The 23,451-nt window shown below is 45.9% G+C and overlaps 1 protein-coding gene across 6 annotated transcripts in view; it reads left to right on the top strand.

The window, feature by feature from the left end:
- Positions 1–23,451, top strand: part of akap13 (A-kinase anchoring protein 13) — a 73,434-nt gene that overhangs the window by 38,790 nt on the left and 11,193 nt on the right. For 5 of the 6 annotated variants that reach the window (XM_063000251.1, XM_063000248.1, XM_063000249.1 and 2 more), the window contains exons 11-30: positions 520–767; positions 1,135–1,182; positions 2,223–2,282; positions 5,221–5,383; positions 6,879–6,972; positions 9,888–9,930; positions 10,324–10,426; positions 13,612–13,762; positions 14,725–14,792; positions 14,880–14,949; positions 15,380–15,530; positions 16,402–16,511; positions 17,304–17,450; positions 17,534–17,781; positions 18,888–19,013; positions 19,787–19,904; positions 19,996–20,244; positions 21,583–21,659; positions 22,329–22,510; positions 23,158–23,240. In XM_063000251.1, coding sequence (XP_062856321.1) covers positions 520–767; positions 1,135–1,182; positions 2,223–2,282; positions 5,221–5,383; positions 6,879–6,972; positions 9,888–9,930; positions 10,324–10,426; positions 13,612–13,762; positions 14,725–14,792; positions 14,880–14,949; positions 15,380–15,530; positions 16,402–16,511; positions 17,304–17,450; positions 17,534–17,781; positions 18,888–19,013; positions 19,787–19,904; positions 19,996–20,244; positions 21,583–21,659; positions 22,329–22,510; positions 23,158–23,240 — 2,539 coding nt within the window. The remainder of the gene's footprint in view (positions 1–519; positions 768–1,134; positions 1,183–2,222; positions 2,283–5,220; positions 5,384–6,878; positions 6,973–9,887; positions 9,931–10,323; positions 10,427–13,611; positions 13,763–14,724; positions 14,793–14,879; positions 14,950–15,379; positions 15,531–16,401; positions 16,512–17,303; positions 17,451–17,533; positions 17,782–18,887; positions 19,014–19,786; positions 19,905–19,995; positions 20,245–21,582; positions 21,660–22,328; positions 22,511–23,157; positions 23,241–23,451) is intronic. The other variant, XM_063000254.1, reaches the window with a different exon arrangement.

Below are 23,451 nucleotides of genomic sequence, written 5' to 3' on the forward strand. Positions count from 1 at the left end.
GATGACGGGGATGATGATAGGAATGTTGATGAAGTTGATGACTGTGGTGATAGGGATGACGACGACGATGATGTTGATGATGACTGGGGTTGATGTTGATGATAGTGACGATGATAGGGATGCCGATGATGGTGACAGGAATGACGATAATAGGGGTGACGATGTTGATGACAGGGATGACGATGATGTTGATGACGTTGATTATTTTGATGATGATAGGGTTGACAGTGATGATAATAGGGATGATATTGATGGCGTTGATTATTTTGATGACAGTGATGATAAGAGGGATGATGATGATGTTGACGACAGTGATATTGATGACGATGATGTTGATGATGATAACAGGGTTCACAATGGTGACAGGGATGCCGATGATAACAGGAATGACGATAGTGACAGGGATGCCGATGATGTTGATGTTATCAGACCCCATAAGAGATTTTTCCAGTAAGTAACATGTTTGTGTTTCTCCCGGGCTCCTCCTCCTCCTCCTCCTCCTCCTCCTCCTCCTCTCAGAGTGACGACACCTCCACGCTCACCAGCGGCGTTTCGGTGGGCGGATCCATTTCCACCGACGACTCGTCCGTGGCTCCGCCCGCAGGAGAACCCGAGGAGGAGGAAACCAAAGACGGACTGAGCGAGGTCCTCCAGCGCGCCGTGGTCCTCCGCCCCCCCGGCCGCTCGCTCTCTCCGGCACGGAGACACAGCTGGGAGCCCGCCAAGGACCGAACCGGGGACTCCGGGGACGTCCTGGGCCAGCGCAGGTACACAGCAAAGCATGATGGGACGCCTGAACGTGAGTGCAGGTACCTCGATCGGACGGCAGAGGCCGCAACTGTACAGCAACGACGACGCCCCTTCGGCCTCCCGTTGCGAGGTCGTTGCTGTACAGTTGCGCCCTCTGCTGTTAGATTGAGGCACCTGCACCAGCGAGGGGGGCGTCTCTGGCGGGTGAAAAGAAGTGCCAGATGAGCCACGTGACAGTCATAGCAGATTACTGCAGTAGGGGAGTTGGCAATGACTAAATTGCCAGAAATCATTCATAGTTCATTCATTCATTTATTCCTCTCTCTCTTTCCTTCCTTCTCCCCCCCCCCCCCCCCCCCCATTCATCCCTCCATCCTGATACAGTGTGGGACAAAGTGAGGAGGGAGAAAAGGCCGCGAGTCACAGGAGAAGGTACACGCCCCAAAATGTACACGCCCCAAAATTCACCCGCTTCCTCCTCTGATCCCGACGCCGAAAATTAATAATAAAATAAAAAATATACGGACGGCGTCTGTTAATACGAGGTGATTGTTGCTATGCAACCCAATGAAATATAAACCAGTAACCGAGTCGACATGCTGCTGATCTAAATGTTCTTTTATTAATTTATGTTTATTGTTTAATTGTTAAATTAATAATAATAATAACAATAAATAATAATAGTAATAATGATAATAATAATAATAATAAATAATAAAATAATAACAGTAATAAAATAATAATAATAACAGTAATAATAATAATAGTAATAATAATAATAGTAATAATAATATAATAATAAGTAATAATAAAATAATAATAACAGTAGTAATAATGAAAATAAAATGATAATAGTAATAATTATAATTAATAGCCATTTTAAAATGAACAGGTTTTTTCATTGAATATGAAAAAATAAAATCAATAAACCAAATATAAAAAATGTATTTTAACACTAATAAAACAGTAATAATAATAATGTTATTAATGTTGTTATAATAATAAATCAATTCTGATATTAAATCCAGTAATGATGATAATAAAAATAATATAAACACAAATAATAATCAAATTAACAATAATTATTATAATAAATAGTGAATAATACATAATAGTAATAATAATTATGATAATTAAAATAATAATAATGACAATAATAATAATAATAATAGTTTTTAAATTAATGTTTTTTTGTGTATTATAATATAAACTTAATAAAGCAAACATAATAAATGTAATTTATTAATAATAAAAGTACAAAAAATTATGATGCTAATATTAAAAAATAATACATCAGTAATAATAATACAAGCATTAATAAAAAATATTTACAGTAATAATAATAACAATAATATTAAAAATAATTACTCTTGTGATCATTATTATCAGTACATACTTTAATACCTGCAGAACTAAATTCATCCTTTATTCATTTCTTCCTCTTTCTCTTCTTCCATCCTGCTGCTCCTCAGTATGAGCTGGTGCCCGTCAGACCTTCCTCAACCTCACGTGGAGGAGATGAACACCAGGAGGTAAAAACCACACGCAGCATTAGCTAAAACAATGCTAAAACTCTTATACACACATAAATACACACCAGCCAGTACATTTCAGAACACAACTGCATGGATTCTCTTCCACTCGGCTGTAGGATCAAAGGAGCAATCAATTTCTCAGGTTCAGGTTTCCTTCTATAAATGAACATTAACAGCCACCCACTGGGCCTGAAACAGGAGTCCAGCAGTAGTGTGCTTAATACCGCTCGAGTCGATCCCTGGTATTGCACATTGTGATCTGAGGCTTGTGTGCAGCCGCTCAGTCGTTTCACAAACATAAACATTCTGTAAGCTGGTGTGGCTCCACGGCTGAGCCGTTCCTGCTCCTAGACGCTTTAGCTTTAAAATGAACCAGGCGGCTGTTCTCTCACGGCCGAAATTACAGAGAACGATCGTCCACGGTTCAGCGTTCTGCTGAAGACGACGCTGGTGGAGCCGATGGTGTAAGAGGAGGTGAGATACACTTCACTTCCTCTTCTGGCTTCGGTGGACACGTCGAGCGTCTGTGTGTGTGTGTGTGTGTGTGTGTGTGTGTGTGTGTGTGTGTGTGTGTGTACGCTAGCAGACGTTTCTCCATTCTCATCATTCTCATCGTTCAGCATGACTGACATTCTCATTTACATCTCAGAACCTACAGACAGGTAAGATTCCACCGTGAGTGTGTGTGTAGGTGTGTGTGTAGGTGTGTGTGTGGGTGTTTCATGAATTCTAAAAATGCAGGAAATAAATTTAAATCATTTGTTAGTAGAATTTTACTTTATTTCTATAGTTCATTCTGTATAGCAGACGTTTGGGATGAATTAGAACACCCATCGTGAGCCAGGCCTCATTTTTCAGCCTCTCTTTTAATGGATTTGGGCACAAATTCCAACACACACATTCCAAAACCTTCTTATTTACGAGCCAGGCTTTCTCATCGGACATCAGTGCCTGGGAGTAGAAATGCTTTTCGGACTGAATGGGCACGAATTCCCACAGACGCACTCCAGATTATCATATTTATATCGGCCGGTCGTACTGAGCCGTCGGCCTGTGGGTAGAATTGTGCAGGTTGAGTCTGGCCAGACCGCAGTGTCACATCCTGTTGAGTGTGTGCGTGTGTGTGTTTGTGTGCGTGTGTGTGTGTGTGTGTGTGTGAATATACAAAAAGGCAGAAGGTAAATTAAAGTATTTACAGTAGAATTTTACTCAATCGAACCTTGACTTTATTCTGTATACCAGACATTTGGGATGAATTAGAACACCCAATGTGAGCCAGGCCTCATTTTTAAATTAACGGTAAAACCTTGGAGGCGATCACTTGTCCACGCGGGTCGTATAGGTGTTGGATAACCTTTCTTCACCTTTCTTATCCAGATGAATTAGAAGACCCATTTTTTAATGGATTTGGCACAAATTCCAACACACACATTCCAAAACCTTCTTATTTACGAGCCAGGCTTTCTCGTCAGACATCAGTGCCTGGGAGTAGAAATGCTCCTCCTGAATGGGCACAAATTCCCACAGACGCACTCAAAATTATTATATTTATATCGGACTGAGCCGTCGGTCTGTGGGTGGAAGCTGAGCGGCTGGTTCACATCGTGCAGGTCGAGTCTGGCCAAACCGCACAGTGTCACATCCTGTTGAGTGTGCGTGCGTGTGTGTGTGTGTGTGTGTGTGTGTGTGTGCGTGCATGCGTGTGTGTGTGTGTGTGTGTGCATGTGTGTGTGTGTTCGTGCGAAATTTCAAAAAGTTAAATTAAAGTATTTACAGTAGAATTGTACTTAATTGAGTAACCTTGATTTCATTCTGTACACCAGAAGTTTGGGATGAATTAGAACACCTACTGTGAGCCAGGCCTCCTTTTCAAACCATTAAACTGCTCGGCACAAATTCCAACACATACATTCCAAAACCTTCTTATTCACGAGCCGGGCTTTCTCATCAGACGTCAGTGCCTGGGAGTACAAATGCTCCTCGGACTGATTCAGCACAAATTCCCACAGACGCACTCCAGATTATTATTATTATTATTATTTTAATTCTCTAATTCTCTACCAGGATTTGAGAATTTTAGCTCTCACTGTGGTTCTGTGAAGCCCTGGAGACCTAAATACTGAGATGTAGGAGGCGATTGGGCTCTCGAGTTCGAATCTCAGCCGTGCTGTAGACCTCACGAAGCGCCCAGACAGCAGAATTGGGCGTGTCCTGCAGAGGGAAGGTTGAACGGGTTCCTCGTTGCGGCGTCTGCACAGGAGTTGGTTGATTCGTGGATGGCGGTGACTCTCCGTACGCTGTACTGCTGTCCGTCGGGGTTGGACGGGTCACCCTGCGGTCAGGGTGGGGGTTGGGCCACCCTGTAGAACCGTTATAGCTCTCACTGTGGTTCTGTGAAGTCCCCTCGAGTATGAATCTCAGCCGTGCTATCGATGCCCAGGGGAGGGAGGGCCACGCCTTTCGGTGAGGGCAGGATGTCCAAGATGAGTCTAAATTTGCCTTATTAATTATTTATTAACGGTTAAACCTTGGAGGCGATCACTTTTCCACGCGGGTCGTATAACCTTTCCTCACCTTTCTTATCCAGACGAATCAGAAGACCTATTTTTTAAAGGATTTGGGCACAAATTCCAACACACACATTACAAAACCTTCTTATTTTAGAGCCAGGCTTTCTCATCAGATATCAGAGCCTGGGAGTAGAAATGCCTTTCGGACTGATTCGGCACAAATTCCCACAGACGCACTCCAGATTATTATTAGTATTATTTCAGACCTGTTTGAACTTTTTGACCCGGATGTCGCTTCTTGGCTCCGAGCCTCCTGTGCCGCTCGGGGGTCGTATAGGTCGTATAGGTGTTGGATAACCTTTCCCCCTGAGCGAATAGGCGAGTGTGTTGGCGCCGCAGTGACGTCTACTTCCTCCCGTCTGCAGTTACAGTCTGGACGGTTTGGACGACGAGCAGCCGGAGAAGAATTCGGCTGACGGGCGCTCGGCTCGGTCCGGGATGGAGAGAGAAGATCGCGGATCTCTGGCGTCTCTCACCGAGGAGGAGCGTGAGGACAACATGGGGGAGAACAGCAGCCTGGACAGTCAGGTACACACACACACACACACTGTGTGTCAAAAGTATTGGGTCGCCCTTTCAAATGACTGAATTTATCTGTTTTCCGGCCACAAAAGTAACTAACAGGTTTAATAAATCAATCACATAAAGCAGCCGTACAGATGCTTTCATCTTTCACCTGAACCGGCACAAATCCCCACAGACACACTTCAAAGCCTTTTTAAGACGGCTCATGGTCAGGTGTCCGGATACTTTTGACCATGTAGTGCATGTAGGGAGCTATAGAGGAGCGATATTCACCGTTTCCCACAATATGAAGGACGCCGCTCTTTACGAATCTTTACTTACACACAAAAAAGTATGTGGACGCCCCTCCGAAACGGCCGAGTTTGAGTCTATACGTGCCTTCAAATTGGTGGCAACAGTCTGGGGAAGGTCCAGCCTGTGGTTCATGAAGCCAGACATGGTTCCATGGGGTCGGTGTAGAGGAACCCTAGTGGGGTCGACATGACGGAGCCCTCAACTTCAATAGACAGTGAATAAATGGGCACAAATTCCCACAGACACACTTCACAGCCTCGTGAGACGCCTCGCAGAAGAGCGGCTTGTTATTTAAAGCAGCTCATGGTCAGGTGTCCGAATACTTTTGACCATATAGTGCATGTAGGGAGCTATAGCGGAGCGATATTCACCGTTTCCTACGTTTGGATATATCCAAATGTGAAGGACGCCGCTCTTATCGTTCCTTATCTTTACGTTTACAGCGACACACAGAAAAGTATGTGGACGCCCCTCTGAAAGGGTCGAGTTTGAGTCTATACATGCCTTCAACTTGGTGGCAACAGTTTGGGGAAGGTCATTCAGTTCCAGCCTGTGGTTCATGAAGCCAGACATGGTTCCTTGGGGTCGGTGTTGAGGAACCCTAGTGGGGTGGACTTCACAGAGCCCTTAACTACAATAGAGAGTGAATAACTGGGCACAAGTTCTCACAGGCACGTTCCAAAGTGAGGTGGAGGGCACTGAGGAAGGCCAACCATCACAAAGCGATGTGGGGAGGGAGTCAGTCGGATCTAAGTTTAGTGTTTTTGAGGATTATAGCTCTCACTGTGGTTCTGTGAAGTCCCGAAGAGTCTTCAAATACGTTAAATACTGAGACGTAGGGGGGCGTAGGGGGGCAACTGGGCTCTGTCGACCTTGCAAGGTTCCCATACAGGAGGATTGGCCGTGCCCTGCGGAGGGTAGGTTGAACGGGTTGTGGCGTCAAGAGTGAAGGAGAGTGAAGGGCATGGAGGAAAGCTGACCCATGTGTGCGGCCAACCATCACAAAGCCATGATGTAGTGTTTTGTTTTTGTTTGTTTGATTAACTCTGCCCTTGGTAAAGAGACCACTGGTTGCATGTGAATGGAACCACGTAGTCCATTAGGTGTGTGTGTGTGTGTGTGTGTGTGTGTGTGTGTGTGTGTGTGTGTGTGTGTGCGTGTGCGTGCGGCATTACTGACGTATTATTTCTGTTGTGTTCCACAGAGGTCCGTCCAGGATGTGAGAGGCGCTTTCGTTCCCCCGCACACCCTCACCAAATCTGTGTCCATGTCGGCCATCAGTCCCAGAGATCTGGATGGTGAGTGGGTGTGTGTGGGTGTGTGTGGGTGTGGGTGGGTGTGGGTGGGTGTGGGTGGGTGGGGGTGGGTGGGTGTGGGTGTGTGTGGGTGCAGTTCTGACTTAGTTCAGCTGTTCTGGGTTCAGCTTTTGGGATTTTAACATGAATAAAGAAGCAGGAATCCCGGCGTCCGTACTGACCCCAGATCAGCTGAGATGGAGTCTGAGCGGGTGCGATAGGCTCGGCTTCCTCAAAGCATCATGGGTAAAAATCTCGGATGCCTTCAGGAATCTCGACCCACAATGCAACTGGTTTTCCTTTTCCACCCGAAGAACTTTTCAGCCAGTAAATGAGTGTTCCTCAGAACCTCACAACATCTAATAGATCCCTCACACGCTCCATCAGATCCACATCTAATAGATCCCTCACACGCTCCATCAGATCCACATCTAATAGATCCCTCACACGCTCCATCAGATCCACATCTAATAGATCCCTCACACGCACCATCAGATCCACATCTAACAGATCCCTCACCCTCACACACACCATCAGATCCACATCTAATAGATCCCTCACCCTCACACACACCATCAGATCCACATCTAATAGATCCCTCACCCTCACACGCTCCATCAGATCCACATCTAATAGATCCCTCACACGCTCCATCAGATCCACATCTAATAGATCCCTCACACACTCCATCAGATCCACATCTAATAGATCCCTCACACGCTCCATCAGATCCACATCTAATAGATCCCTCACACGCACCATCAGATCCACATCTAATAGATCCCTCACCCTCACACGCACCATCAGATCCACATCTAATAGATCCCTCACACGCACCATCAGATCCACATCTAATAGATCCCTCACCCTCACACGCTCCATCAGATCCACATCTAATAGATCCCTCACCCTCACACGCACCATCAGATCCACATCTAATAGATCCCTCACACGCACCATCAGATCCACATCTAATAGATCCCTCACCCTCACACGCTCCATCAGATCCACATCTAATAGATCCCTCACCCTCACACACACCATCAGATCCACATCTAATAGATCCCTCACCCTCACACGCACCATCAGATCCACATCTAATCGATCCCTAAGAGGAGGAACACTGGGAATCATTTCTGGCTGAACTGTTTTAGGAGTCACATGGTATCACCTGGTATCACCTGGTATTTTGAAGGTCCGGTCACAGTCACGTCTCGCCCCTCTTGCCTGCGTCTGGTTTGGCACGCGTTAACCCCCCCCCCCCCCCCCCCCTCAACCCCCCCCGTGTGTTGGTTGGGCCGCGCTGCTCTTCTGCTGTGCTGGTGTGTTTTTGTTTATTTGGACTGGGGTTTGGAACCTCTCCCCTCCTCCTCTAAACCCTGGATGTGGCACGGTCCCCCTCTGCACCCCACCCGAGTGCACACTGTTTTCGGGAGTGGCCTCCCAGCTCGACTCAGTAACGACTGTCTGATCTGGTCTCTCTCCTGCCCGTCGTCATGGAAACCCCGCAGCCGCCGGACGGTCCCGACCCAAGCGGCGAGTGAGCTTCTCCTTCAGCATCTCGCCCCTCCTGCCCAAACCTAAACCCCGCGTTGCTTTCGGCTACTCGTCCAGCGACGATGAGGAGGCGGCCAGTAAGTACTTACATCTCCCAGAATGCCTGGCGTGGACACGCCCTAACCCCCCCTCACACACACACACACACACCTGACTGTACCTCATTTTTACAAGCATTATATGGACACCTGACCAAGACCTTGTCAAATGTTGACAAACAGCATCAGCTGAAATCTTCTACAGGACCACTACACCCCCAGCTACAGAAACTCTACCCCAGCATGGAGCTGAACCACATTAAGAACCATCATCTCAGGTTTAAATCAGGATTAAGGTAGTGGTTAAGACACACAGTTGGGCCCCTGAGCAAGGCCCTAAACCCTCAATTGGTCAAACTGTGTTTAGTCACGGCTGTAATTCGCTTTTCATCTCGTGAATCGATCTGCCGGAGTTTCACCAAGGGCCCAGAAACAACTTATCCACTAAGTCACAAAAGATCCCAATAATTCCAGTTCCAATAAAAAATCCAGTAAAATTCCACCTGCACCCCCTTTTCCCTAATTGTAACAGAATATGGTGCATATCTGCATTTTTACCAAATATTTTGTTTATATTTATTATTAAAATGTAAGATGGGACAAAAATCTTATTTTTGTTGTACTAAAGAAAAAATGTTTTAGCTGTATTTTATTTTCTACAAATAATAATAGTAGTAGTAATAATAATAATTAATTAATAATAATAATATATTATTATTAACAATAATATAAATTATTATTAATAATATGATTTAAAAACAATAATATAAATTATTAATAATAATATTAATTAATAACAATAAGTAGTTAATAATAATATAAACTATTAACAGTAATATAAATTATTTATAATAATAATAATATACATTAATAACAATAGTGTAAATTATTAATAATAATATAAATTCATATAAATACAATAAATTAATAATAATATATAAATTAACATTATTACTATACATTAATAGTAATGAAATAAATTATTAATAATAATCTTATTTTTAATTAATAACAATATAAAAAATTATTTATAATACTATAAATTAAAAATAATAATAAAAATATAAAGTGATAATAATATAACAATAAAAATATTAACTGGCAGTAATTGTAACATTAATAGTAATAACAATAACAGTACTAATTATAATACAATATTGGTAATAAAAATAATAATAATAATAATTTAGTTTTGAGTATTATAATATTATTATATTATTATTGTATTAATTATTATATTATTTTTTATTATTATTAATATTATTTTGCTCAGCAGTTTTAACTACATTATTTGATTTTTCTCTGTTTTTCTTTTTTTTTCAGATTTGGGATCATTGATGAGTGTGTCAGGGTCTCTGGAGCGCTGGTACGAACACACTGCGGTGTATTAATTATTCCTTCCATTTACTGTCCTTTTACTTTAATCCTGGCATGATCGTCCTCCTCTTTTTTATTTATTTATTTATTTATTTATTTTTATACATTTTTTTATTTATCTGGGGTGGCTCGGTGGGTAACACTGTCACTTCACAGTATGAAGGGCCTGGGTTCGATGCCCAGGTGGAGCGGTCCGGGTCCTTTCTGTGTGGAGTTTGCATGTTCTCCCCGTGTCTGCGTGGGTTTCCTCCGGGAGCTCCGGTTTTCCTTTGTTTACACAATTATTTCCTCTTTGTTTCTGTTTTTACTTTCTCTGTTTCACTTCTTACTTTCGTTTGGTTTGGTTTCTCACCCCCCCTCCCCTTGTCTCACCCCCCCCCAGTATATCGGAGGAGGATCCGGCTCCGTTACGAACCGACACCGAGATCAAGGGGACCAAAGTGAGCCGAACCTTCAGCTACCTGAAGAACAAGATCAAGAAGAAGGTTCGTCCTCCTCCTTACTTTATCAGTGATGCTGAGCCCCCAGCTCACGGTCAGCATTCCGATTCAGATCTCAGGAGCTCGGCGATGCACATTTGAAACTCTGTGGTGTGTGGTCTTGTGGCTGAGCTGTTGTTGCTCCTTGATTCCAGCTTGTGCTGCACGGTTTTCTTGCCAGGTTGAGGAGACGTGTGTGGGGATTTGGGTGTATCTCGGAACACACCTTCCGTCAGAGACCCGTGTTGTGTTGCTAGCGCCCGGTTGCTATGTGTAGGTGGTGCAGACGCTGTAGGTTTGTGCAGCTCTCAAAACTGCAGCTGCAGCTCGGCGTGGGGAAGTCGGGCAGGAAACAGAAGCGTGCAGAGGTTTCGTTCTGCACACACACACACACACACACACACACACACACACACGGTACTCGGGTCGAACCTCGGGCCTCGATCAGAACCTTCCGGTCCCACCTCAGACGGGCGTTGGACGGACTCGGGTCCGAGCGCCGCGGGTCTGACTGAACAGAAGAGCAGCTCTCAGGAACGGTCGGGTCGGTTGAAGTGTTTCATGAGACCGCGACCACACACACACACACACACACACACACACTTCCTGTGTCTGTTCGGGCGCTGTGCCAGCATGGGAGCTGCAGCGGTGTGTGTGTAGAGGTTTGCGATGTCCGCGCTGAGCAGGTTCGTGCCACACAGCCGATCGCTGAAGTTACCCAGAGGTGCAGAGGTGGGTCACTCCAGCGCTTGTACAACGGAAGTTTGTTGTTGTTGTTTTTTTTTTGGGGTGTGTCACGTTTCGCTTCGTGTTTTTCGATCGAGGATGTTTGGATGTTTGGTACTCGGATCGTTTTCTGATTTACATTTTGATGTTTATTAGATTATTAGATTATTAGATGTTTTAGAGAAGTGCTGGACGATCTGGAGTTTAATTTCTGTATAAATGTTGCTGTTTCCTTCAGGTTTTCTTTCTCTTGTGCGTTTTATTTGTTTTTGGAACAAAGTTACCCAACACCTAGATCACTCCTGTCGAAGAAAAGGGTTTAAAATCCTCTCCTAATTATTTTTCTGTTTTATTTCTTTATTTTCTCCCTATATTATCGCGGTCAATTGAAGTCTGATTGAAGTCGAGGTGGGTATATCGCTGCTCACGCCTCCTCCCAGCCCTTAGCGGAACCCTTTTCCACCCATGCATTCTGCACAGGCACCTCTATCTGCCAGTCAGGGTCCTTATACAGCGTTTAAAGACCCCGCCCACATAGTCTGGTCATCCCACCCTAGCAGAAACGTGTCTGCTGCAGGCACTGCCAGTTATGCCCGCTAGATGGTGCCCAGCTGACCGGTGGCAACGCCGAGGAGTTCAGAATCTCGGCGCTGGTGTGCTAGCGGAATATCCCGCTGTTGTTAAATTCAAGTTTCAGTCAATGTAGGTGTCGAGGTGTGATAAATCAGTTAAATAAAGAAGACTATAAGCTTCCAAATTTGCAGCAACAGTTTAGGGAAGGTCCTTTCTTATTCCTGTGCACAGAGCGAGCTCTATAGCGACAGACTTACCAGCTTTGGAATGAGACGGAACATCAACCCGAGGCTTTTTTGACCAGCCGTACGAGTGCCGTCCTCTTTTACCTGAACGGGAACACATTTCCACAGACATACTTCAAAGCCTTGTGCAGCAACAGTTTAGGGAAGGCCCTATTAAGACATGAAGAAAAGCTCAGCGTCCTGCACAGACGCGACAGCTCTGGGATGAATCGGAACATCAACTGAGGCCGTACAAATGCTGTCATCTTTTGACTGAACGGACACAAATTCCCACAGACACACTCCAAAGTCTTGTGAGTAAGAAGCTTCTCAGAAGAGCGGCTGTCGTTCTAGCCGAGATGATCACACAGACGTCGCTCTGTTTTAATGCTGTTTGTTTTTGAAGCAGGACTCAGACGGTCAGGCGTCCCAACACTTTTGACTCAGTAGTGAATGTAAGTGTTAGGACTAAATAAAGATGGAGGATGTTACGCTCTGGCTGAGCTGCAGTTCTGTTTAAGCTGTGCTGCTTCCTTCCTCTTACTGTGAGAGACAGAGCGGTTGAGTAATGGTGGTGCACGACTGCTTCTGCTGGGGTTTGAAACGGGATGTCCGATGATGTCACATTAAACAGTGTCCACATACTTCTGGTTGTGTGTGTGTGAGTGTGTGTGTGGTTGTGTGTGTGTGATTGGTGTGATTGTGTGTGTGAGTGTTAATGGTTGGAGCGTTCTGCCCATGAGTCCACTGCGTTCCGGTCGGTCAGGGTGTGTGTGATTGTGTGTGTATGAGAGAGTGCGTGAGAGAGTGTGTGTGTGTGCGTGAGAGAGTGCATGAGAGAGTGTGAGAGTGTGTTGACAGTGTGTGTTAATGGTTCTGCCCATGTGTCCACTGCGTTCCGGGCGGTCAGGGTGTGTGTGATTGTGTGTGTGTGTGTGTGTGTGTGTGTGTGTGTGTGTGTGTGTGTGTGTGTGTGTGTGTGTGTGTGAAAGAGTGCGTGTGAGAGTGCATGAGAGAGTGTGTGTGTGAGAGTGTGTGAGAGAGTGTGTAAGTGTGTGACAGTGTGTGTTAATGGTTCTGCCCATGTGTCCACTGCGTTCCGGTCGGTCAGGGTGTGTGTGATTGTGTGTGTGTGTGTGTGTGTGTGTGTGTGTGTGTGTGTGTGTGAAAGAGTGCGTGTGAGAGTGCATGAGAGAGTGTGTGTGTGAGAGTGTGTGAGAGAGTGTGTAAGTGTGTGACAGTGTGTGTTAATGGTTCTGCCCATGTGTCCACTGCGTTCCGGTCGGTCAGGTGTGTGTGTGTGTGTGTGTGTGTGTGTGTGTGTGTGTGTGTGTGTGTGTGTGTGTGTTCTCGGCATCCTCGATATATAAAGCCTGCTCGACCGAGGTACACGTGCATGTTCGTCCCCTACATTTATAATGTGAATAAGTATTCGCCCCCTTCCTTCCTGCCTCTGCGTATCTGTTGCAGTTCAGTACAGGAGTGATACGTGTGCTGGATAACTTTGTTCCTCTATTAAATAAGATGTGTTGGGTTTTTGTGCTGCCTGATGTTTCTCAAGGGCACTGGACCCACTGTGACCCTGGTCAGAATGAAGTGGGTATTGAAAATAAATAAAAAAACAGTGCTTCTACCTGTGTGTGTGTGTGTGTGTGTGTGTGTGTGTAGGAGAAGGATCGGGATAAGAACAAGGATGGTAAAGAGAAGGAGAAGAGGAGCTCCTCTGGGCACCTGTTTAGCTCCGCCCCCGCCCCGCCCACCAGCACCTGCGCACAGTGTAACCGACCAATTGGCTCCAAGGATGCTCTCACCTGCACGAGTAGGATCAACACACATCACACGCATTAACACACACACACGGTCACACCTTAACACACACACACACATACCAACACAGACACACACCTCTCTCTACTGTGTGTGTGTGTGTGTGTGTGTGTGTTCAGACTGTATTGCATCGAGTTGCATCACCAGTGGTGGACATGTGATCACCGCTCACTCCACCCACACACACACACACACACACAGATGGAACCTCACACACACACACACACACACAGATGGAACCTCACACACACACACACACACACACACACACACAGATGGAACCTCACACACACACACTCCTGCAATGCACATAATTACACACACTCACCAGAACTACACACATGCTTCTGAGATAGGCACAACTACACTCACACACACACACATTTGTAATACACACTGTCCTACACTACACACTCTAATACACACACACTTATATGATACACACTCTCCAGCAGGACACACACACACTTATGTAATACACACACTCTAGCAGTACACACACACACATGATACACTCCTGTGATACACACACACATTTGTTATACACACACTCTCCTGCAGTACACACACACACTTATATGATACACACACACACTCCAGCAGTACACACACACACACACTTATATGATACACACACTCTCCTGCAGTACACACACACACACTTATATGATACACACACCTGCAATAGACACACATACACTTATGATACACACACACACACACTTATGTGATACTCCTCTGTAGTACACACACACACACTAACTGTGATACACACACACACACACACACACACACACACACACACTTATGTTATACACACACTCTCCTGCTGTACACACACCTGCAATAGACACAACTACACACACACACACTTCTGTGATATTAAACCTATTTTTTAATGATTATTTATTATTTTGATTGTTTTATTAATGATTTATAATTTATCGTACCCAGACTGCAGCGTTTGTGTGCATAAAGGCTGCAGGGACGGGCTGCCCGTGTGCGCCAAAGTGAAAATGAAGGTAGGATACAGCGCCGCCGCTCGTTTCCTGTCGAGCTCGTTTTGTTCTTCTCGTTTATTCCTGACTGCAGTTTGTTTTCTTCTTCAGCTGCAGCAGCAGCAGCCGCAGACGGTTCCAGATTCGGCCGCATTTCCGGGACCTGCAGCCAGGGGGAAACGTAAGTGTGCTGTGTACGGGGTTCAAACGCCCGCTACTCAATCCACATTTCATCAGTATTTGTTATACTGTGAGGTCTTTGTTAGGGATGGTCACTGTAACAGGTTGAGTACTCGAACCGTAGTGGGCAGGTGTCACCCAGTGTTCCCAGTATCGCTAAACGTTGTGCTAACACTCAACACCCAAGAGCTCCTGTAAGGAAGGCGGGAAGATTCGCGACTGCATCGCTGACCCCTGCTGGCTGACTGGAGGAATACACAGTGCGCACCGCGACCCTCCTCATATCCGCCGTGGATTTCTGTGTCTGAGGGAGCGGGTGCTAGTCTGAGGCCCTAATCAGCCCCGCTGGGGTGCAAGCGGCGAAGGAGCTGTAGTGGGAATCAGATATGACTAAATTGGTGTGTTTTAACTCCTGTTTTGTGTTTGTTCAGCGGCGTCGGCGCGGGACCGCCCCTGGTCGACCATCTTGGTTCCTGAGGACCCAGGAGCCCCTCCCGTCCCCCCGCCCCGGAGAAATCCCGCCGTCATGTCGTTTCCCAGCAACCCTCTGTCCAAGAGCATCTCCATCAGCAACATCGCGGGGTAACGCGGCCTATAAGTGCTTAGCGGGCGCCTGGGTGGCGAACACGCCCATTCCTGTCCAGATATGTGAACAGTTTGGGGAAGGCCTCGTTATTTCCTCCAGTATGACCATTCCCCTGTGCACAAAGCCAGTGTTCTGAGGAGGAACTATACAGAGCGCCGACCGGCGTTCTAATTCAACAGGTGTGTGACTGAATCGGCATAAATTCCCACAGGCACACTCCAAACTCTGGTGCAAAGCCGTCCCAAATAGTCTACAGTTAGCAGTTTCAGCAGTTTCAGTCTTAGCAGAGCTGTCGAGCTGTCGACCTGGCCAACACGACCGGCCGTGTCTGAGGGAGGGAAGGTTGGACAGGGCCTCCGGGACTGGTCCGGACCACTGTGTGAGTAGTGGGAGGCGGGGTCGCAGGGATATGCCTCTGTGTGGGGAGAACAGAGGAGAGGTAGTGCAAGCAACAGCTGAGTCGGGAATCGGAAATGACTAAATTTGGAGGGGCGGGGGGGTATCCGGACACCATACAATGAGCTACAGGCATTTGTAGGGTGTCTGTGGGAATTTGTGCCTATTCGGTCAAGTACCTGTTAAACTAGAAGGCCTTGGTCACAATCAGCGCTCTGTATAGGTTCTCTACAGCAGTTTGGGGAGGTGGCCTTCCCTAAACTGTTGGCACATATTCGGATAGGAATGGGCGTGTCTCAATACTTTTTGGATGCGCTGGTGTTCGTCATATTTTGCTAATTCAGCATTAAACATTGACTGATCTGATCTGATCTGATTAGTATTGATCCTATTAGATAAAATTTGGGGGTGGTGGGGGGGTACACAGTGTTCCTCCTGGTAGAAACGCGCTCCTCTTCTGCTCCGTTTCAGGCAAGCGGACGACGCCCCGCTGAAGACGCTGAAGTTTCTCTCTCAGTCCACCGACTCGCTGAACAAACTGTGCAGAGTGAACGAATCCACCGAGTCTCTGGCAGACGAAGGTAAGAGGATCAGGGCCGGTGGTGCGAAAGTACGTGGACGCCCCTCTGAAATATTCCAGGGTCGAGGTCCAGGACTTCAGCCACATAAAACACCCTCGGGTAGAATTGGAATGCTGATTGTGGGCTGGGTCTGAATCCATCTAAATAATAACACAAAAAACACTAAGTTCAAATCTCAGCTCTGCTACCGGTCGGCCCCCTAGTAGGCACGATTGGTAGTGCAGGCAAAATCGGCCGCTAGTTTTCTGGGGGGGGGGGGACTAAAAAGTGGGCGGGGTCTTCGAGGCTGTGTAAGGACCCTGGTTAGTATCCCGAGGTGCCTGTAGAGAAGTGGAGGAATGTGGAGATCAGGGCGTGACTCTCCATGAGCGAGACCGACCTCACACACCGATCCACCAAAGTACGGGCGAATAAGAAGGGGTCGGTGGAGCGCTCATGCGTCAGAGGGAGGGCGTGTCACCATCAAGGTCTCCAGCAGATGAAGAGGAATTGGCTACGACTAAATTGGGAGAAAAAGGGGGGAAAATATGAGCTATTTTGTCTGCTTCTACCGTCTGCACCGCCGGTCGTGCCCACTAGGGGGCGCCCAGCCGATTGGTAGCAGTGCTGAGATTCGAACTCGAATTATTCCAATTATTTTAAATAGCAAAGAAGAAAAACAAAAAATGATCAGGTGTCCACATACTTCTGGAACACCACTGTGAACTTTAAAGCTGGAAAGTAAACGAAGAACGCTGGAGAACCTAATAAAGATCATCTAGATTTCGGGACACGGTTTGATTTTCCTCGCAGGTACGGAGCTGACGGACGTTCACCTGATGGCCGAGTTCGAGGCCGACGCGAGAGACCTGGAGGCCGATTCCTGGAGCTTAACGGTGGACAAGAAGTTCCTCAAACAGCTGAAGAAAGACGTGATCAAGAGGCAGGACGTCATCTACGGTAAGCGAGGAGCCCAAAAAACAAAGATCTCGTTCTGTAAATGTGTCACCGTCGGCATTCCCGTTCACGCCTGTCGTTCTCAGAGCTGATCCAGACCGAGCTGCACCACGTGCGGACCCTGAGGATCATGGCGGACGTGTACAGCAGAGGCCTGCAGAAGGAGGTGCAGGTGGAGGTGCAGACGCTGGACAAGATGTTTCCGGTGCTGGACGACCTGCTGGAGCTTCACACCCAGTTCCTCAGCAGGCTGCTGGAGAGGAGGAGGACGAGCGGAGAGGGGAACGAGGGAGGGTTCGTCATCCGCAGGATCGGGGACGTGGTGCTGGATCAGGTAACGGGTTTTCACCCTATATCCACCACCTGTTAGCCGTGCTATCGACCAGCCGGGCGCCCACACGAGAGAGGGATTGTCCAGCTCTGTGTGGGAGGGAGAAGGTCTAAAAATATTGCTGTGCCTCATTAGCACCACCTGCTGGCTGATTCAAGCACTGCACCTGCAATTTCTGAGACTCCTCTACAGGCAGGTGGAACGATACCCACGGGAACTGGGTATGACTCGACTGGGAAGCGACTGACTGACTAACACTCTCCAAAAAAGTTGGGACAGGGAAAGTTGGATAAGTTAAATAAGAGTGAAAAGCTGATTGAATATGAAACGTTCCACATGAGGGAACAGGTGAGGGAACCCTGGAGACTCACTCTGTACAAGTAATGATGAATTATGGCTCACCACTGTGTTCCAAACTCAATCAGTTCAAAAAGAACATCCTCCAAAGCAAGATTGTGAATATTTCTGGTGTTTGACCATCTACCGTACATAATACTGTGAAAAGATTCAAGGAATCCAGAGACGTCCTGTAGTTCTGTTGGGACCGAGCTCATCTCGGATGGACCAAAAGATGGTACCGGTCGGCTGGCCGCCCCCTATTGGGCACGATCGGCAGTGCAGACAGTGCAACAGACCAAATCGGCCGAAAAGTCTGCTGGGGGGGAAAAGACGGGACTGTACAGAAGTGGCGCCTGTACAGAAGTGGAGGAACGTGGAGGGCGTGTCAGGAGCATATAACCTCCTCATACACCATCGGGGCCTCCAGCAGAGGAAGTGAGAAAGAAATATGAGCTGTTTTAGTCTGCTGTACTGTCTGCACCGCCGGTCGTGCCCACTAGAGGGCGCCCAGCCGACCGGGCGATACCTCCTCTTCTTCTTTTTATTACATTCTATAAAATGTCCCAATATTTTTGGAAATAGTGTTCGTAGGTGTGACAGTTTTGTGATTCAGGACGTGACCCTGCTGCGTATTTTCGGGTCCGCAGTTCCAGAATCTGATCGTATACTAAGTGCACGACATTGTACGTTGTGTCATAAATAATCGGACGGGGTGTTTTTGTATAATCTGTAACGTGTGTGTGTGTGTGTGTGTGTGTGTGTGTGTGTAGGTGACGGGTTCGAACGCCGAGAGGATGAAGAAGGTTTACGGTAAATTCTGCAGCCGCCACAACGAAGCTGTGAACATCTACAAGGAGCTCCACGCCCGGGACAAGCGCTTCCAAGCTTTCATCAAGGTTCTGTATCGTTTAGGCTTGGGACGCTCTTAAAAGTCTTAAAAAGGTCACACAGAGGTTTCATTGCGTCCAAATACTAATGAATTGGGCACAAACTTCTAATGAATGCGTTCAGCTGATTTACCCACACAGAGGAGTGGTTGTAACACCACTCAACAGCTTTGGAATGGATTGGAACGGCATCCAGGCACAAATCCCCACAGAAACACTCCCAATTCCTGTGGAAAGCCTTTCCTGTAGGAAGGAGTCTATGTGGTCTCACCCCCAATTAATGAGTTCAGCTAATAAACCAAAAACACGTTTCTAACAGGTGTATAAAATCAATTCTATAAAACAACGGATGTGCTGTAGCACTTGTAGCAACAGTTTGGGGAAGGACCTGTGTTGTTCCGGCACGATTGTGCCGCCGTGCGACCAAGCAGGACCCATAAAGACTCCCTGAGCCCTGATTTCAGCACCACTCAACACCCTTGGGATAAATTGGAACGGCGCTCCTGCTTTCAGAAAGTGTCCGGGCACAAATTCCTACAGGCACACTCCAAAATCCTTTGATAGAACAAGATGGAACAAGTACTTTAACAACAGTAGCAACAGTTTAGGGAAGGGCCTGTTTTGTCCGAGCATAACTGTGCCCCTGTGTGACCAAACAGGGTCCTGATTTCAGGAGTAGTAGCCGCTAATGAACGAGCTCATGGTCAGGCGTCCGAATACTTTTGGCTGTATGTGCAGTGTGTAGATCCTGTGTGAAATGTGGACTGTGTTCTCATTTACAGAAGATGATGAGCAGTGCGGTTGTACGGAGGCATAGTATTCCCGAGTGTATCCTGTTAGTAACGCAACGCCTCACCAAGTATCCTGTTCTGCTCCAGCGAATCCTCCAGCACACCCGGGGTACCGCACACACACACACACACACACACACCGTAACAACACCGCACTGGTTATGTCCCACGCTCACGGGTCCGTGTGTGTGGTGCTTTAGACCCGGAGGAGGAGCAGGCGGACGTAGCCGAGGCCCTGAGGCAGGTGAAGGAGGTGATAACGGGCGTGGAGTCTAAAGTGAACGAGTACGAGAAGAGGAGGCGGCTGAAGGAGGTGTACAGTCGCACCGACAGCAAGTCCATCATGAGGATGAAGAGCGGTCAGATGTTCGCCCGGGAGGACCTGATCAGGAGGAAGCTGGTGCACGACGGACCGCTGCAGGTCAAGAACGCCGCCGGGCGACTCAAAGGTTCGATACTGACCGTCTGTTACCGTAACGCTGCGTCAGTGACATCACAACGTCACACCTACTGTAAACGTATAGTGTTACAGAGGATTCACTGACGGACTGACTGAGTTGCTGACTGACTGTTACTGACTGTTACTGACTGTGAGCTGCTGACTGAGTTACTGTGAGGTACTGACTGTGAGGTAGTGACTGTGAGGTAGTGACTGATCTGCTGATTGTACGTTTATAACTGACAGACTGACTGTAGATTCTTACAAAATTCTTATAAATTTTCTTTATATTTAGGGATGCATCGATACCATTTTTTCCCAACCGAGTACAAGTACATGTATTTTTGTACTCGCCGATACCGATACCTATTTAGAATGATGCAATCTGGAGCATTATGGGATAGTGTAGTCTTTAGTGTAAAATAGTGCAGTGGAACAGACATCATTGAGAAAGCTTCTGACAAGCTAACGTTAACGTTCATTAATAAACGCACGTAATTAACGTTGTGCACATCATACATGCGATGCGATTCTGCTGATTTAAATATTTACTTTAAAAAGATAATACAGTCCGATCCCATCTGAGCCGATTCTATCAGCACATACATTCGTGGTTCACCTCGGTAAATCGTAAACGACTCTGAGTCGGCTCCCGCTCTGTGGTAATAACCAGTATAATTAAGCCTGAGCTTTATAATGTAAGCGAGTCACACAGAATGTTCTGTAGTATTTGGTGTTTATTTACAACCGCATCGTTTATTATAACAGTAAACACGGAGAGATGACTGAGAAAAGAAACTTACGCTGCGCTTAAAACGAGTCGACTCCTGAATCACTTGTATCGACACTGTGAACAGAGTATTGAACACACACACGTCCTGTAACAGCGGTCGCTGCTTTTGTAACCGGTTATCTTCACTGTTAGCTCTATTTTGAAGGGTTTTTTTTTCAAACGGAACTAAATAACATTAAACGTGCGTGTGAGCGTCGCGGTCAGTGAGAATAATTCAGTCTGTCTCCCGTGGGTGAAAAATGAATTGCTTTAGTTTTAGAAGTAAAAAAAATCTCGTAATGTCACGCCCCCCGGTCAGGTACTCGCGCCCCACAGGTTGAAAATCCCTGCGTTAACGCAGTAACGTGCACCAGGTACACGGTTTTGGATGTTTAGTATCGGAGCCTCGTTTGCGAGTACGAGTACGAGTTAATGAGCACGGTATCGGGCCGATACCCGATACTAGTATCGGTACTCATGCATCTCTAATTATATTAAATAAAGAGTAGAAATACTTTCATTACAAAACCTTTCGTGTGTGTGTGTGTGTGTGTGTGTGTGTGTGTGTGTGTGTAGATGTTCAGGCTCTGTTACTCTCAGACGTGTTGGTGTTCCTGCAGGAAAAGGATCAGAAATTCGTCTTCGCCTCACTGGTACAAACAAACGGCCCCGAAACCGAACCGTCCAGATTTATTTATAATTATATATTACTTTATCTCTTCTTTATTTATAATGTTTTTGTTTTATTTTATTTTCTGTATTTTAATTATTATAATTGAAACGTAATTATTTTCTTTATTTATGTTTTCATTTCCTTATTTTATTGTTAATCTTTTGATTATTTTGATTTAAAGTTTATTTTTATTTATTAATTATAATGTTTTTATTTCCCTTCATTTTATTTGTAATCTTTGGATTATTATAATTTTAGCTCAATTTTTTCCATTATTTTTTATTCTTTATTGATAATGTTTTAATTTCCCTTTATTTTATTTTATTTTTTTTAATTTAAACTAATTTTGTCCATTGTTTAAAATGTTTAGTATTTTATTTCCCATTTTCTGATTATTAAAATTTAAACTATTTTATTTATTGTTTATGATTTATTTCATTTTTACTCTTTTGATATTAAACTTGATTTGTATTTATTATTTATGATGTTTTTATTTTAAATACCATTGATTATTATAATTTAAACTTTTATTTATTATTTAAAATATTTTGTATTTAATATTTGATCTTCAGATTAATTTGATTTTAACTCTATTTTTATTTGGTCTAATTAAAGATGTATATATATTTATTTGTAATGTCCTGTGCAGGACCAGCGCTCGACGGTCATCTCCCTGCAGAAGCTAATCGTACGTGAGGTGGCTAACGAGGAGCGCGGTCTGTTCTTCATCACGGCGGGGATCGAGCGGCCGGAGATGGTGGAGGGTCACGTGGGTTCTAAAGAGGAGAGGAACACGTGGATGCAGCTCATACAGGACGCCACCAACTCCATGTGAGGAAACATCTCACCACGTTCATACAGAGGCTCAGGTCCACCACTGACCGCTGATTACTGACCGCTGATCTCTAACCGCTGCTTAATGTCCGCTGATTACTTACCTCTGATAACTGACCCCTGATTACTGACCTCTGCTCACTGACTGCTGATCACTAACCTCAGATTACTGTCCGCTGATTACTGACTCCTTATTACTGACCGCTGATTACTGACCACTAACGGCCGTGCCTTCTCCCCACCAGTCTGTCAGTCCAGGTTCTTTTATACCAGCGCCGCATGACCGAAAGTATGTGGACGCCTCGTTGTGAGCTTCTTATTCACCCCCATTACTGGGAGCAAAGAGGCGGCGTGCCAGCCAGCCAGCTAACCAACTGTGTTTCCAACCACATACTAATAACCATACACTGTACTAAATACGGCAACCTTACCAAACAGTATGGGGATGGACCTTCAGTGCACTGCAGAAATGTAAATAAAGGAGTGAAAACCAGGGGTCCAAATTTGGGCTGTGCTACCAGCCGTCTGGGTGTCTACACATGGCACCCTGTCCAGTGTTTCCTGGTGGAACTGGACCCATTGCGACCCTGACCAGGATAAGGGTGTTGCATGTTCTGACTCATTTTCATGGGTTGTTTCTGCAGAGAAAAGGACGATGATGAGGGACTCCCGAGCGAAAACGAGGAAGATAAGAGGATGCAGGAGAGCCGGGCCAAAGAAATGAGAGGTACATCACTCTCTCACTCACGTTTAATATACACCGTATAGCCAAAAGTATTCGGACACCTGACCATGAGCTTGTCGGACGTTCTGCTTCAAAAACTAACAGTATTAAAACTAGGGATGTCTGTTTTTCAGCAGGTGTGTGTGTGTGTTCTGTTGTGTGTGTGTGTGTTCTGTTATAAATGTGTGTGTGTGTGTGTTCTGTTGTGTGTGTG

Source organism: Trichomycterus rosablanca, chromosome 8, assembly GCF_030014385.1.
Source record: "Trichomycterus rosablanca isolate fTriRos1 chromosome 8, fTriRos1.hap1, whole genome shotgun sequence".
NCBI lineage: Eukaryota > Metazoa > Chordata > Actinopteri > Siluriformes > Trichomycteridae > Trichomycterus > Trichomycterus rosablanca.